A 15591-nucleotide genomic window follows, 5' to 3' on the forward strand; every position below is an offset into this window, starting at 1 on the left:
AAGCTGGAAGTTTTCACATAAAACTCTAGCCATGCCAAAGATGAGTAGCAGCTGCCCCCTTTTAATAAAGGATGTGTTTCCAATTTCACTGCAGTCCTCACCCCTCCCTTTTGTCTACCCCAGCCTCCTATGTCCATTTACATGACCTACCCAGTCTAAGTATTTAAGTTTTGGAATCATATACTGAACTACAGTGTCTCCCAAACAGTAATCCTAATTTCAGCAACTAAAATAGAAGCAAGCAAATCCTGCTTCCCTAAAATGATTAACCCCATCAATTATAACAATCCTTTCATCTGTATAGTGTGGTCTAGGTCAAGTTAATTTATATAAGCCTAAATGTCATTCTCTGCACACGGTGGGGCAAGTTACAGTACATACCCGCTACAGTCGTTTTGAAGACAAAATGAGACACAGCATGAGAAGTGTATCCACTAGACCTCCCTGGTACCCGGCAAGGCCTAGGTAAAAACGGCGGAAATTACTGTACTTCTGCCTCACCTGCCACTAGACATTTGGGTTGTTTCTAATCTTTGGGAAGTAAACGCATTGCTCAACGTATTGATTTTTCTTTTATCTGACTACTGCCTGAAGCCACGTTCCTAGGAAGAATGGATCGATTAGAGGGGCGGGGCAATACCTTTTACCTGCTGGCAGGTGAAATTTCGCCCCCTGGCGGCCTCACCTAAAATCCTCTCCATCCAAGGCGCGCCCTCCGCAGCCGGCAGGAGGCGCCGCGGCCTCCTGGGCCCGCCGGATGCTAATGAGCCTGGCGGCCCCGCCCCCTGCCGGAAGTGGCTGCGGCGGGGGCGGGGCCTGCAAGCTGGGCCCCGCGTCCGTGCGGGAACCATGGCGGCCTCGGAGGCGGCGGCGGCGGGGTCAGCGGCTCTGGCGGCGGGTGCCCGGGCCGTCCCGGTGGCCACGAGAGGAGCCGCCGCCGCCGCCTCGGGCCCGTGGGTGCCCCCGGGACCCCGACTGAGGGGCAGCCGGCCGCGGCCCGCGGGGGCGACGCAGCAACCCGCGGCCCCCGCGCCGCCGGCTGGGGAGCTGATCCAGCCGTCGGTGAGTGAGCTGTCCCGGGCCGTGCGGACCAACATCCTGTGCACCGTGCGCGGCTGCGGCAAGATCCTGCCCAACAGCCCCGCGCTCAACATGCACCTGGTCAAGAGCCACCGCCTGCAGGTGAGCCCGACGCGGCCGGCGGCCCGGGCAGCTGGGCCTGGCTCCAACAAAGCGCCCGGCGCCGGCGCGCGAACTCGGCCTCGGGGGGACGAGCGCCCTGCGCGCCGCCGCTGCCCCGCCGGCCTCTACCCGCCCCGGCCGGAGGCGGCTGTCGAACCCTCGCGACTGGCCCCGCAGGTGCGGCCTCTGGCGGGGAGGAGGAGCCGGGAGCCCCGGGTCTGCCACACGCGCCGGTTCCCTGGCCCCGAGGGTTGTGCCGGGCGCCGGCCCAGGCATTTTACACGTTTTTGCCCGTGACTTCTCACGGCAGTTTGGCGACGGACGCGTCGTCTCCATTATATTAATGAGAAACAGATTATGCAACAACCTAGGTGATGCGGGGCTTTAAACCGGGGCCTCTGGTTCTGAAGCCCTGTGCTTGCCACCACACCCACAATTCCGCCCTTAGGGGCTGCCCAGTGGACTGTATGTGCCAAAATAACTAGAAGAGAGGGTTTTAAATGTTCTTACCACCAAGAGACAATATGTTTGAGGTCAAGGACACGTTAAATACTCAGACTTGATCACTGTGCAATGTGTATGTGCATCCATGCTGCACACTGCGCCCCATCAGTAGGAATGATTACTGTGTGTCGATTAAGAATAAAAAAATGTTTTAAAGGGGCGGTAGGTTTGCCTCTAAACACCATCGGTCAGTTTCACGGTGTTGGTAAGATCAGCTCAGGATTGAGACCTAAGAGAAATTGCCCCTGTGGCTCTTCTCTAAGAGGGGGACACAGTAAATACACCATGACAATAGTCTGAACAACCCTCCATGTTATGCAAAACGGGGCTGTAATTTTCAACCCCGGGACACATCTGTGACAAGCTTATTAAAAATCCAGATGTCCAACCCCACCCCAGACCTATTAAGTCATAATCTCTCAGTCATTACAATGGCAAGTTTCCTTCCACCACTCCAGGCCAGCAGTGACGTAATTCAAAAGCGCAAGTCATTGAAAGCAGTTCTGCGAATATGTAGCTTTTGATGATCAGGAGTAAATTTAGAGTACCCAGAGTATTGCATGTTCTGTCTGCGCGTAGTCAGGCTTCTGATAAGAATTTCACAGCAGAAAACTCTGAGGTTGTAGTCTCTAGTAGGACAGATGTGTCGCCAATGAAGGGTGATCTGCACTTACCACCATCTAAACTGAGGTACAACAACGTTCTCAAATGAAGATCAGGGAGCCAGTCAGGAAATGTACTTGAGGTATGCTGAGGAAGACCCTGCAGGTAGAGCTGAATTGTTGGACTGAAAAGCTCTAGGTTTCTTTCAGCACACAAGTGTAACTCTGGGAATGGCTTTCAACCTATTGTTTTGTTTTCATACTAAATTTTAACTGAATCCTTTTTTTCCCTGTTGTTTTTGTGGTTTTTTTGTTTGTTTTTGAGACAGAGTCTCACTCCATCACCCAGGCTGGAGTGCAATGGCGCCATCTCAGCTCACTGTAACCTCCACCTCCCGGGTACAAGCAGTTCTCCTGCCTCAACTTCCCTAGTAGCTGGGATTACAGGCACCTGCCACTGCACCCTGCTAATTTTGTTTTGTATTTTTAGTAGAGACAGGTTTCACCACGATGGCCAGCCTGGTATCGAACTCCTGACCCTCGGGTGATCTACCCATTTCGGCCTCTCAAAGTGCTGGGATTCCAGGTGTGAGCCACCGTGCCCAACCTAAATCCTTTATTTAATCATAACTTAGAATGAACTATTTCTTAATAGTTTCTGTTGTTCCTTTCTGTGGACTTGCTGTTAGGAGCTCTAGCTGTTTAAAAACCCTGGTAAACATCTGTTGAACATAAAGATACCATTTACTTTTCAGGACTGGTTAGTATACAGTAGGTTTGTTTCAGTTATGTTGGGTTTTTTGTTTTGTTTTGTTTGAGACAGTCTCACTCTGTCGCCCAGGCTGGAGTGCAGTGGTGCGATCTTGGATGACTGCAACCTCCGCCTCCCAGGTTCAAGCGAGTCTCCTGCCTCAGCCTGCCTAGTAGCTGAGATTACAGGTGCATACCACGACGCCCAGCTAATTTTTGTATTTTCAGTAGAGATGGGATTTCACCATGTTGGCCAGGCTGGTCTTGAACTCCTGACCGCAAATGATCCACCCGCGTCAGCCTCCCAAAGGGCTGGGATTACAGGTGTGAGCCGCTGCACCCAGCCAGGGAAAACTTTCTTTTTTAGCAGGAATTACATCTCACCAGATCCATCACTTTTTTTCTTGACAAACAGACGTGACTTTCCTGTCTTGTCCTGGCTTTCTAACCACAGTGCCCAGTGGCCCCTGAGCAGCTGCTGTCTTGGTGTCTTCCTTTAATGAAGGTGGTCTGTGTGACACAATAGCCATCTATATGATGGTGCCCAGTATGGTGATCCGTACCCTCAGTCTGGTTACTACATAGAAGGCTCTTGAGGGTCTTGCTCTGTTACCCAGGTTGCTGTCAGACTCTTGAGCTCAAGTGATCCTCCTGCTTTAGCCTCCCCAGTAGCTGAGACTATAGGCTCTGCCACCATACTCTGCCTCAAACATTGTTTTTTGTTGTTGTTGTTTGAGACAGTCTCACTCTGTCACCCAGACTGGAGTGCAGTGGCATGATCTTGGCGCACTGCAACTTCTGCCTCTCAGGTTCAAGCAATTCTCTTGCCTCAGCCTCCTGAGTAGTTGGGACTACAGGCATGCTCCACCACGCCCGACTAATTTTTGTTTTATTAGTAGAGACAGGGTTTCACCATGTTGCTCAGGCTGGTCTTGAACTTCTGACCTCAAGTGACCCGCCTGCTTCAGCCTCCCAAAGTACTGGGATTACAGGAGTGAGCCGCTGCACCAGGCCTCAAACATTATTGTTGATACCTGTTTTCAAAGTACTGGAAGGAGGGAGAGGTAAGGACAAGGAACCGGGAGGATGCCTGGCTGGGAAGCTATCTTAGGTTTTAAGAGCTGTGTTGACCAGAGACTCCACCTACATTCTTCCCTGAGTATCTCATTGGCAGGTTTTCTTATAGGCAGTGGAAATTTTCAGTCTTGGTTACAGCTGCTTGCATAATTTCTTTCATTGTTTATATATTTTCTAGATTATATTTTCTTCCTCTCCCCACTAGTTGCTGTATGGTTCTTATTTTATTCTAATCTTTCTTCCCAAAACACCCCACCCGCAACCAAATCTTCCCTTCTTAACATAAATGATGAGCAAGCCCTACAGAACGAGGATGGGTGAGAATGAGGAATTGGATTGCAAGCTGTAGAGTATGTGCCGCCTTCTGGTTTGATGTGGGTGCCTAAGGTATATGGCCATATTCCATGTCTGTAAGGAAATCCAGAAATCTAGCCCAGCCTTGTGTACGGTGGGATTCATGGAGAAATGAAAGCTATGAAGATTCAGGGGCAGGAAGAATAGAAGTAAATGCACATTTTTTTACTACTAGAAATTCTTTTGTTCCTTGCGTATGAAAGCAGTGAGTGGACAGGCGGGCACTTAACCTCTTATCAAGCAACATTTCTATTTGTAAAACATGGCTTAGAGGATTTTGTGTTATTTTTAGTTCAGAGGTTTGCTTTTAATGATTTGCCAGAAATTTTTTAAGGAAAGGAAAGGTTCCAAGTTGCTCTATAGACTATATTGTGCAAAGATTTCCAATTTTAAATTTAGAATAAGATGACAAAGCAAACCGTTTCCTTCTTGGATGCTTTCTCGGAAGGCAGTCAGGTGGTGCTAAAGTAGCTAGAAAGACAGTTTTTCCTAGTTTTTGCTATAGTTCTTACAATCCTTTCTTTTCACCCTCTACTCTTCAACTGTGTGTTCCTTTTCCTCTTGTGTGTTTTCTTTCTGTCTTGTTACTGGATTGTTTCCTCTCATAGGTTCTTTATTGAGTTATGCGCACAAAAGATACAGTACAAAAAGTCTAGTGCATTTTAGTCTTGAAAGTATATAGAACTTCAGAATAAAAACACCACTTTCTCACTGAACTTCCATTTTATCATGCCATTGCCATTTCTCATCTCAGCCATCCTACCCTTGAGCTTATTCTCTGAGGACAGAAATGGGAAGAAGGCTCCAAAAGCAGCAGGTGGGGCTGGGAGGAGGCTGCTGTGCTGGCGAGTGGTGGGGTGTTGGCTCTCAGAAAGCAGGAGCATGGGCAGTGTCAGCTTGTTGCCATGACAGTGAGGTTATTAACATCCACTTTGACTGTCTTTAGTGGTCTCTTCCCCAGGCATGATAGTTTTGGCTTAGACGGCCACCTGAAGAGATTCAGTATAATGCTACCAGTTTTTATTGAACATTTATTCTGTTCAAAACATTCCCAAAGGCAACAGAAGATACAGATAAATCCCTGCCCATGAAAAGGTGTGGGGCATTAGAACGCATTCTCTTAGGTGTCATGAAGTAATGAGAGAAGACAAAGTAGTTTGAAGCTCCGGAGTAAGGGACTTCGAGTATCCCAGGCTCAAGAAGTTGGGACTTGAACAGTACGGGGGTGCTGCTGAAAACATTTGAGGGAGGTAATGACATGATCGAAGCTATACTTGAGAAAGGTGAATCTGATAAAGTATGAGTGAAAAAGAGACTGAAGGTCTAGAAATTAGATTAAGAGGCTAATGACAAAATCCACATAAATAGGAGGACTTGAATGAAGGGGCACTGACAAAGAACAGGACAGGAGATAGTAAAAGGCATTCAACGATGAGAGCACACACTACGGGGGAGCATGAGGGAGGTTGGAAGGGATAATGAAAGGATTACCGAGCATCACTGACAGTGTCTTCAAAATGAGCAGGAATCTTGTAGTGATCCTAATCTGTGGTTTTATGGAGCATTTCACAGCCTAGGAACATACAAGGGGGATATCTCCCTGGAATGTAAATTGACTAAGAGGAGTTCAATAACGGTCAAATGAATGCAGGATTTTAGAGTCTTGCTTAGTATTCTCACCACATTTCATTTAATCTACTCATAGTCTTTTTCTCTTACCGCTAACACTAGATGGAAAAACTATGTTAATTAAAAGTATTTCACAAAATGTGCTTGTTTTCAGTCATTCTGTTTCCACTCCAGCCTGTTGTATTGGTTTTTTGAAATAATTATTTAAAGTAATTTTCATTTTGCAGGATGGCATAGTCAATCCAACAATAAGAAAAGATTTGAAAACTGTACCGAAATTCTACTGTTGTCCAATCGAAGGCTGCCCCAGAGGCCCTGACAGACCATTTTCTCAGTTTTCTCTCGTAAAACAGGTACTATATACTTCTCTGAGGATGAGATACAGATGCTATAAACCTATTGTGCATTCTGATTACTTAGCAGACATAACTACAGAATCGAGTAGACAGCTGCTTGTGAGAGGAGATGCCTGCGTGTCTCCCAGTTGGTATAAACCTGAGTATGCTGTCACACAAGTGGAAGGAAAAGCGGCTTGGTCTGGAGGGAATATGTCTAGAAGTGAGTTAAAATAGAGAGAGAGAATAAACCAGTTCAGCAAAGAATGAGAACATGTTTGCCCGCAGATTTCCTCTGTGAGTCTGCATACCTCCGAGGGCCGAGAGCAAAGGCACAAAGGAACTCTTCTTCCCAGGGGAATAAGAACCTGCAGAATCCAGGAAAAGAATCGTTTTGGAAGCCGCAATCTTAAGAGGAGGGAGGGCCCCAGTGACTGGGACAAGAGGTGATTCAGAACTGGAAGAGATTGGCATCTGAAATGTTCCCCCGCGGGTCTGCTGGTGGGTGTCCGAGAAGAGCATTGGAAAGACATGTTTTTCCTGCCCACAGCACTGACAGATCAGAGTGTAAATGCTGGGGACCATAGTTGTTTCCAGAACAATCCCGTCACTTTTCACAAAGCAAAGCAACAGAAAGAGGCATATATATAATTTTAACTGCAATGTGCCTGCTTTTACATTCTTTTGACTTGGACTGCTGTATTTTCTATGTTTTTATATTAACAGTGTAAAATCATTATTTGGGTGGATGATGGTTTCTGAACTGTTTTGACCAGTTGCTGTTTTTCATCTTAATCCCTTCTGTGTTCTTCCTAGCACTTTATGAAAATACATGCTGAGAAGAAGCACAAATGTAGTAAGTGCAGCAATTCATATGGTACAGAATGGGACCTGAAAAGACACACAGAGGACTGTGGCAAGACCTTTCGGTGCACATGCGGCTGTCCCTACGCCAGTAGAACAGCATTGCAGTCCCACATCTACCGAACGGGCCACGAGATCCCTGCAGAACACAGGTGAAGGGAAAGAAATGATGGCACAAAAGTTAGTAGCTACGCGAAGCATTTCAGATGAAACATCCTGGAGAGCCAGTGGTGTGGGAAGAAAAAAGGAATCCTAGAAAATGTGTGACGTCAAAGAAGGAAGCTTTTGAAAATGGAAGCAGGTCTTGCAAATGACCCATGTCTGGGCCTGAAATTTTGACTCAGTTTTTTCCCGTTTTTTCTGCTAACCCTCTTTGAGGGTCCGTTGTTATTTCCATTTGAAAATCTCGGCTTCTAGAATTTTCTATTAGAGGGAACCAAACTGCCAACAAATAAATTTTATCATGAAACTACTTCATTTAAAGGTCAAATTTTCATTTAGTGTGATAGCTTCCTGCCTTAGAAATGATAAAACTTGCATTATGTAAGTCTTTTAGCTTCTTTTGGCTTAAAGATCTGAGTTGAGTTCTAGTACTTAGATCTTAACAAAAAAAAGGTATGCTTCCCTCTTTTTCTGTTTGCATGTTTCTGAACGTTCACCTGCCATAATAGGACCAACTCCCAGAGTTGCGAAAGAAGGGATTTATCTTGTCTGGGTTGAATATGACCTCTGCTATAGAGGGAGGAAATGACATTTGTCAGTGAGGATAGAGTGTCATGGTCAAAGAAAGTTGTATTTTAAGGTTTTCTTTTTGCTCTGTCATTGTTTTCAGGGACCCACCTAGTAAGAAAAGGAAAATGGAAAACTGTATGCAAAACCAGAAGTTATCCAACAAGACCATTGAATCATTGAACAACCAACCAATCCCTAGACCAGACACTCAAGAACTAGAAGCTTCAGAAATAAAACTAGAACCATCTTTTGAAGACTCTTGTGGCTCTAACACTGACAAGCAGAGTCTTACAACACCACCGAGATATCCTCAGAAGTTGCTTTTACCAAAGCCCAAAGTGGCTTTGGTTAAACTACCCGTGATGCAGTTTTCTCTCATGCCTGTCTTTGTGCCTACAGCCGACTCCTCAGCCCAGCCTGCGGTGTTAGGTGTTGATCAGGGCTCTGCCACAGGAGCTGTGCACTTACTACCCTTGTCAGTAGGAACCCTGATCCTCGGCCTAGATTCAGAGGCTTGCTCTCTTAAGGAGAGCCTACCTCTTTTCAAAATTGCTAATCCTGTTGCTGTTGAGCCAATAAGTACTGGTGTTCAAGTGAACTTGGGTAAAAGTCCACCTAATCCTTTACAAGAACTGGGGAACACATGTCAAAAGAACAGCATTTCTTCAATCAACGTGCAGACAGATCTCTCTTACACCTCACAAAACTTTATACCTTCTGCACAGTGGGCCACCGCTGATTCCTCTGTGTCATCTTGTTCTCAAACTGATTTGTCGTTTGATTCTCAAGTGTCTCTTCCCATTAGTGTTCACACTCAGACATTTTTGCCCAGCTCTAAGGTAACTTCATCTATAGCTGCTCAGACTGATGCATTTATGGACACCTGTTTCCAGTCAGGTGGGGTCTCCAGAGAAACCCAAACCAGTGGGATTCAAAGTCCAACAGATGACCATGTACAGATGGACCAAGCTAGAATGTGCGGAGACATTTTTGAGAGTGTTCATTCATCATATAATGTTGCTCCAGGTAACATTATAAGTAACAATTTAGTAGCAGAGACAGTAACTCATAGTTTGTTACCTCAGAATGAGCCTAAGACTTTAAATCAAGATATTGAGAAATCTGCACCAATTATAAACTTCAGTGCACAGAATAGTATGCTTCCTTCACAGAACATGACAGATAATCAGACCCAAACCATAGATTTATTAAGTGATTTGGAAAACATCTTGTCAAGTAATCTACCTGCTCAGACATTGGATCATCGTAGTCTTTTGTCTGACACAAATCCTGGACCTGACACTCAGCTCCCATCTGGCCCAGCCCAGAACCCTGGAATCGATTTTGATATTGAAGAGTTCTTTTCGGCCTCAAATATCCAGACTCAAACTGAAGAAAGTGAACTTAGCACCATGAACACGGAGCCAGTTTTGGAGTCACTGGACATAGAGACTCAAACGGACTTCTTACTCGCAGATACCTCTGCTCAGTCCTACGGGTGTAGGGGAAATTCTAACTTCTTAGGCCTTGAGATGTTTGACACACAGACACAGACAGACTTAAACTTTTTCTTAGACAGTAGCCCTCATCTGCCTCTAGGAAGTATTCTGAAACACTCCAGCTTTTCCATGAGTACCGATTCATCTGACACAGAGACCCAAACTGAAGGAATTTCTACTGCTAAAAATATACCTGCTCTAGAAAGCAAAGTTCAGTTGAATAGTACAGAAACACAGACCATGAGTTCTGGGTTTGAAACCCTGGGGAGCTTGTTCTTCACCAGCAATGAAACTCAAACAGCAATGGACGACTTTCTTCTGGCCGATCTGGCCTGGAACACGATGGAGTCTCAGTTCAGCTCTGTAGAAACCCAGACTTCTGCGGAACCACACACAGTCTCCGACTTCTAAAACTAACAGTGGAGTCCGTGTGTGAAACAGCATCTACCATTTCCTCTGGAGTAAAACTATGGACTAGGGACAACAGTATTAATTCGATTGAATGTAGTTGATGATGCAGTTGCTTAGCTTCTTTGCGATTCTTTGCCTTTTGAACTTGTAAACAGAAATTTGTGTATAAATGTGAGTATATTATAAAGTTTGAGATGTTGATCTAAATTGTTTTTGTGTTGCCTACATTTGCCTTTTCACAGCTAGTCTTTTCATGTTAAAAAAAAATGTATTTCATACCTTTAAAACCTATAGCCATTTAGCTGAAGCCCAGCTTACCAGGTTGAAGGGTACAAACTTCTCAAATCTTCAAAACATTTTAGTCAAAGTGCAATATACTTAAATTTCACCTAAAATATCTTTGGCGTGCTTGTTAGAAATTCCTGATTCCTGTTACTAATCACTAAAGAAATGGGATGCTGCCACCGTAGGATTTAAGCAGTGGTGCTTCTGTACTCTTAGACTTCTGCTGCCTGCACCTTCGTCAGCTTTGACGCCTCTTTTCTGATTTAAAGACACCAAGGAAAACTACAACTCTCTTTAGCTTTGAAGCAGTTTTCATGTAATCAATGCCACCTCTTCCCTACATGAACTATTGATACCAGCATACAAGTGTATAGCACTTTACACACAAGAGGTTTATTGATGTAAAATTGTCAGCTAGGGAAACAGCAGCGGACCAGGCATGGTGGCTTACCCCTGTAATCCCAGCACTTTGGGAGGCCAAAGCAGAAGGATCACTTGAGCCCAGGAGTTCAACACCAGCTTGGGCAACATAGGGAGACTGTGTCTCTGGAAATTTTTTTTTTTTTAATTCGCCAGGCATAGTGGCATGTGCCTGTGATCCCAGCTACTTGGGAGGCTGAGGTGAGAGGATCACTTGAGGAGGCTGGGGCTGCCATGAGCCATGATCATGGCACTGTACTCCAACCTGGGTAACAGGGCAAGACCCTGTCTCAAAATTTAACAAACAAAACCCAGCAGCAAGCACCTAGTGTAGTGTTCCTGCTAAATAAGAGTAGGTTATCCAAACCATGAGAACAGGGAGTTACGGAAACAGGCCTATGACCTTATCTTGCCTGTGAAGATCCTTTCTGCTCTCCACAGTAGGCCAGAGTTGGGGGCTCTGGAGCTGTTTCCCAAAGTGCACCCACAGGCTGGATCTGAGTTTTGTCACTCAAAAGCAAGAAGAAAAGTGGGAAAGGGGCATCCCCCATTAGATTTCAATACTTTGCACTTCTACTAAGCTTGATAGGACAGGAGTGCAATCTACAATTATTTTAAAGTGAATTTCCTTCCATCCACCATTCTTTATCTTTTTCTTGAATAAGAAAAGATATCTAGCAAGGATATTACTTGTGCCTTGAGGCTAGCAATTACAGGATAGATTCATATAAAATACGGTATTCTGTATTTTTTTAAGAGAATAATACCAAACAGTCTTCAAAGAAAACAAAGAAGGTGAAGACCTGTTGCTTCAATGATCAAGAATGCTTTCTGTGTTTTGAGGTGGGAGCATGATCAAGTATACTTTGGGGATTTTCTGTATTTAGGAGATCTTGGATTCTTAATTGTTGGCTAAGTTCCAGTCAAATAGGAATCAGTGCAGTCTGTAAGTTCGCCACATTCACACACACACACACACAAATGCTCCTTTCTGTGGTACATGCTTGTGTTACTGAAAGCTAAATCCTCAAAACCTCGTAAGGGGACTAATGATTCATTAAAGTAAATTGATGGTTTTGCTACTAATTCCTATCCCATACATTTGATACAAAAGAAGTGTTGGTAATGGATAAATAACATACCCTGGGCAGATGAACTCAACCTAGTAGGTGAGAGTTTGCTTTGGTCACAGTTGCCTATGAGTGTGGGTTTCAAACAAACATAAAGCCTTAACTTAGAATTTCATTATGTTTTAGAATCATCACTGCCTTAATATTCAAGCTTCTATTTAAGTCCTCCTAATAAAGGAGAAATGCATGTTTATGGCTGTTTTGTAAATATAAATGGAGTGATCTATGGCTTAAAAAATTTTTTGTTTCTGTGATGTTTGTAAATCTAGCCAATAGTTATTTACAGAAAAAATTGAGCATGTAATAATACAAGAACTGTTTCCCCTCAAAACCTGAACTTGAATTATTTGTAAAAACTGAAATTTAGTGATTAAAGAGAAGCCAGAATTGTACCTTTTTTGTGAATTCTTGAACCTACTCATAAATATGACTTATTTTATTGCCTTAAGTTTTCACACTCATTGTCTTCTGAAAGCCATATGATAAAATGATTTTATTTCATCATACCCAGTTATTTTCATTATTGTTTTTCTTTTGTTCATGAAAATATGCTAACAATTTTCCTAGAAAAGACATTCCAGGTAATACCAGCCGGATAGCTGACTATAGGTCCCTAATGCTTGTTGCATCCATAGAAAAGGACCAAAAGAATGAATAAAATACATTTTGACTACAGTATCTAAAAGAAAATGAGGCCTGGCACGATGGCTCATGCCTGTAATCCCTGCACTTTAGGAGGCTGAGGTGGATGGATCACCTGAGAACAGGAGATCGAGACCGGCCTGGCCAACATGATGAAACCCCATCTCTACTAAAAATACAATAATTAGCCAGGCGTGGTGGTATGCACCTGTAATCCCAGCTACTCGGCTGAGGGAGGAGAATCACCTGAACCTGGGAGGCAGAGGCTGCAGTGAGCCAAGACTGCACCACTGTACTCCATCCTGGGTGGCAAAGTGAGACTGTCTCACAAAAAAAAAAAAAATGCTGGAGAAGGCCAGGCACGGTGGCTCACGCCCGTAATCCCAACACTTTGGGAGGCTGAGGTGGGCCGATCACGAGGTCAGGAGATCAAGACCATCCTGGCTAACACAGTGAAACCCCGTCTCTACTAAAAATTAAAAAAAATTAGCTGGGCGTGGTGGCGGGCACCTGTAGTCCCAGCTACTCAGGAAGCTGAGGCAGGAGAATGACGTGAACCTGGGAGGTGGAGCTTGCAGTAAGCCAAGATCATGCCACTGGACTCCAGTCTGGGCAACAGAACGAGACTCCATCAAAAAAAAAAGAAAAGAAAATGCTGGAGTATGTCAGGGGAGTGGTGGAGAACCTGTGGTACACAGAGACTCAGGATGGCCACAGAGAGAAGGACGTGAAACACCCTGCTCTGCCACCCCATCTCCCCAGTCAGGATCAGCTCAGAACCAAGACGGATTTCTGTCTGGGGGAAAGAAAGGCAGAAGGTCGCCAACAGGTCCCATTGCCACCACAGACACCTGTAGTCTTTTCTGCTGGGGAATCCTGCAGTTCTCTCAGGCCCTGAGCCCAGTTTAGAGAGCTGCCTCAAATTTACATGGCCGTGTTACTGCAGAGAAGAAGCCCACATTGTGACCCAAGCTGCTACAGCATGGCATCATTTTCAAACTGGACCCACTGCTCTAGGGGACAGTAACCACTGCATCTCTCCATCCCTGAGGCTCTGCTGTCACTGTACCATCTCACACACAGTAGTGCAGCATCCCCCAGCTGAGGTGCTACAGCTCCCTTGGGAACAAGCTGCCCAAGAGGTGCTCCATCTTACCCATCCTAGAGGCAGCACAGTCCTGAACTCAACTACTCAGAACCTAGGCCTAGCAGAACAGCCATGACCCTAGCACCCAAGCCCATGCAATGCCCTGCCTCCAAAGGAACAGGAAGTCTTGCTCAGCGGGGAAGCCAAGCTCAAGCCAGTGGACCAGCCCAGCATCCCTCAGCATGCAAAAAGCCTGATACTCCATCCACAAAGGAGCCATACTCAACCCAGTATGCCAGCCACACAGTCTCCTGCAGCCTAGGCCATTGAGGCACTTGCAGGCATTGCTGACATTGATTACAGCTGAAGAATGTGCATGAAGACCACACTACTACTCTACCCATGCAGAACCAAAGCCAATGTGCCTTACTCAACTGATACTTAGGCCCCATCTGCATGTTTAAAGCCTTTCCCTATGAAAGCCACGCTATAGAACTGGAAAAGGCAGCTGATCCATCAGCTGCAAAGGAATCAACATAGGAACACAAGAAGCATGAAAAAGCAAACAAATATGACACCAACAAAGAAACACAATAATTCTCCAATAACTAACCCCAAAGTCAGAGAGAAATGTATGAATTTCTTGAAAAGGAATTCAAAATAATGATCTTGAGGAAGCTCAACAAGACATAAAGAGAATACAGATAAGCAAAATAATTCTTCATCTGAGTGAGAAATTCAAGAGAGATAGATATATTTAAAAAAGAACTAAACAGAAATCTTTGAAGAATTTAACGAATGAAATAAAAAATACAATTGAGAGCTTCAAGAGCAGCCTAGATCAAGCAGGAAAAAAAAAGGAATTTCTTTCTTTCTTTTTTTTTTTTTTTTTGAGACGGAGTCTCCCTCTGTCACCAAGGCTGCAGTGCAGTGGTGCCATCTCAGTGCACTGCAACTTCCACCTCCTGGGTTGAAGCGGTTCTCATGCCTCAGCCTCCTTAATATCTTGGATTACAGGTGTTTACCACCACACCTGGCTAACTTTTGTATTTTTAGTAGAGAGGAGGTTTCATCATGTTCGCTAGTCTGTTCCTGAACTCCTGACCTCTGGTGATCTGCCTGCCTCAGCCTCCCAAAGTGCTGGGATTACAGGTGTGAGCCACCGCATCCAGTCAAAAAATAAAAAGAATTTGTTAACTTGAAGACAGCACTTTTGAAATAATGCATTCAAAGGAAATAAAGAGAGAATGAAAAAGAGTGAAGAAAGTTGACAGGACTTATGGGGACATCATTAACAGATACACTATGAGATTTTCAGAGGGAGATAGAGAAAGGCACAGAAAGCTTATTTAATGAAATAATAGCTGAAAACTTCCCAAGTCCTAGAAGAGATATATGGACATCCAGATCCATTGGACTCAAAGAATCCCAAATAGATTCAACCCAAAGAAGTCCTCTCAGAGGCACATTGTAATCAAACTGTAAAAATTCAAAGACACCGAGTTTTAAAAGCAGTAAGAGAAAAGCATCAAATCATATATAAGGGAATCTCCATTACACTATCAACAGATTTCTCAGCAGAAACTTTGAAGCCCAGGAAAGAATGGGATGATATAGTCAATGTTCTGAAAGAAAAAAAAAAAAAACTGTCACCGAAGAATGCTATACCCTGTCATTAAGAAATGAAAGTGAAATAAAGTATATTTCAGACAAGCGAAAGCTGAAGGAATTCATCACCACTAGACTGGCCTTACAAGAAATGGTATGGAAGTACTTCAACCAAAAGCAAAAGGATGATAATTACTTTCATCATTTTGTGTGTCATAAGAAAACATATGACAGTATAAAACTCACTGGAAGAGGTAAATTCATAATCAAATTCAGAATATACCATTACTCTAATGGTGGCATATGTCTTTCAGATCTCTAGTATGAATAACTACAGCTATAATAAACACTGTTAAGGAAAACACAATATAAAAAGATGTAAATTAAGACAAAAATTTTTTGTGTGAGTATCTGTACGGGACCAAAGTTGTTAATCAGCTTTAAAAAGTCTATTATATGTATAAGATTTTTCGTGTGAGT

General features: G+C 44.3%; 1 protein-coding gene across 4 annotated transcripts; it reads left to right on the forward strand.

Annotated features, from left to right (window-relative positions):
* Nucleotides 1-825: 825 nt before the first annotated feature.
* Nucleotides 826-12166, forward strand: ATMIN (ATM interactor). 4 transcript variants are annotated; one of them, XM_015443078.3, is made up of 4 exons: nucleotides 826-1182; nucleotides 6326-6451; nucleotides 7250-7449; nucleotides 8130-12166. In XM_015443078.3, exons 1-4 carry the CDS (start codon nucleotides 850-852, stop codon nucleotides 9937-9939), a joined length of 2469 nt encoding a protein of 822 aa, XP_015298564.3. In that variant the 5' UTR covers nucleotides 826-849; the 3' UTR covers nucleotides 9940-12166. The 4 variants fall into 4 exon arrangements, with proteins under 4 accessions (XP_015298564.3, XP_045237864.2, XP_073883759.1 ...); XM_045381929.2 differs by lacking the exon at nucleotides 6326-6451; XM_074027658.1 differs by lacking the exons at nucleotides 6326-6451; nucleotides 7250-7449 and having other exon boundaries at nucleotides 1006-1182.
* Nucleotides 12167-15591: the final 3425 nt, after the last annotated feature.

The sequence above is a fragment of the Macaca fascicularis genome, chromosome 20 (assembly GCF_037993035.2).
Source record: "Macaca fascicularis isolate 582-1 chromosome 20, T2T-MFA8v1.1".
Taxonomy (NCBI): Eukaryota; Metazoa; Chordata; class Mammalia; order Primates; family Cercopithecidae; genus Macaca; species Macaca fascicularis.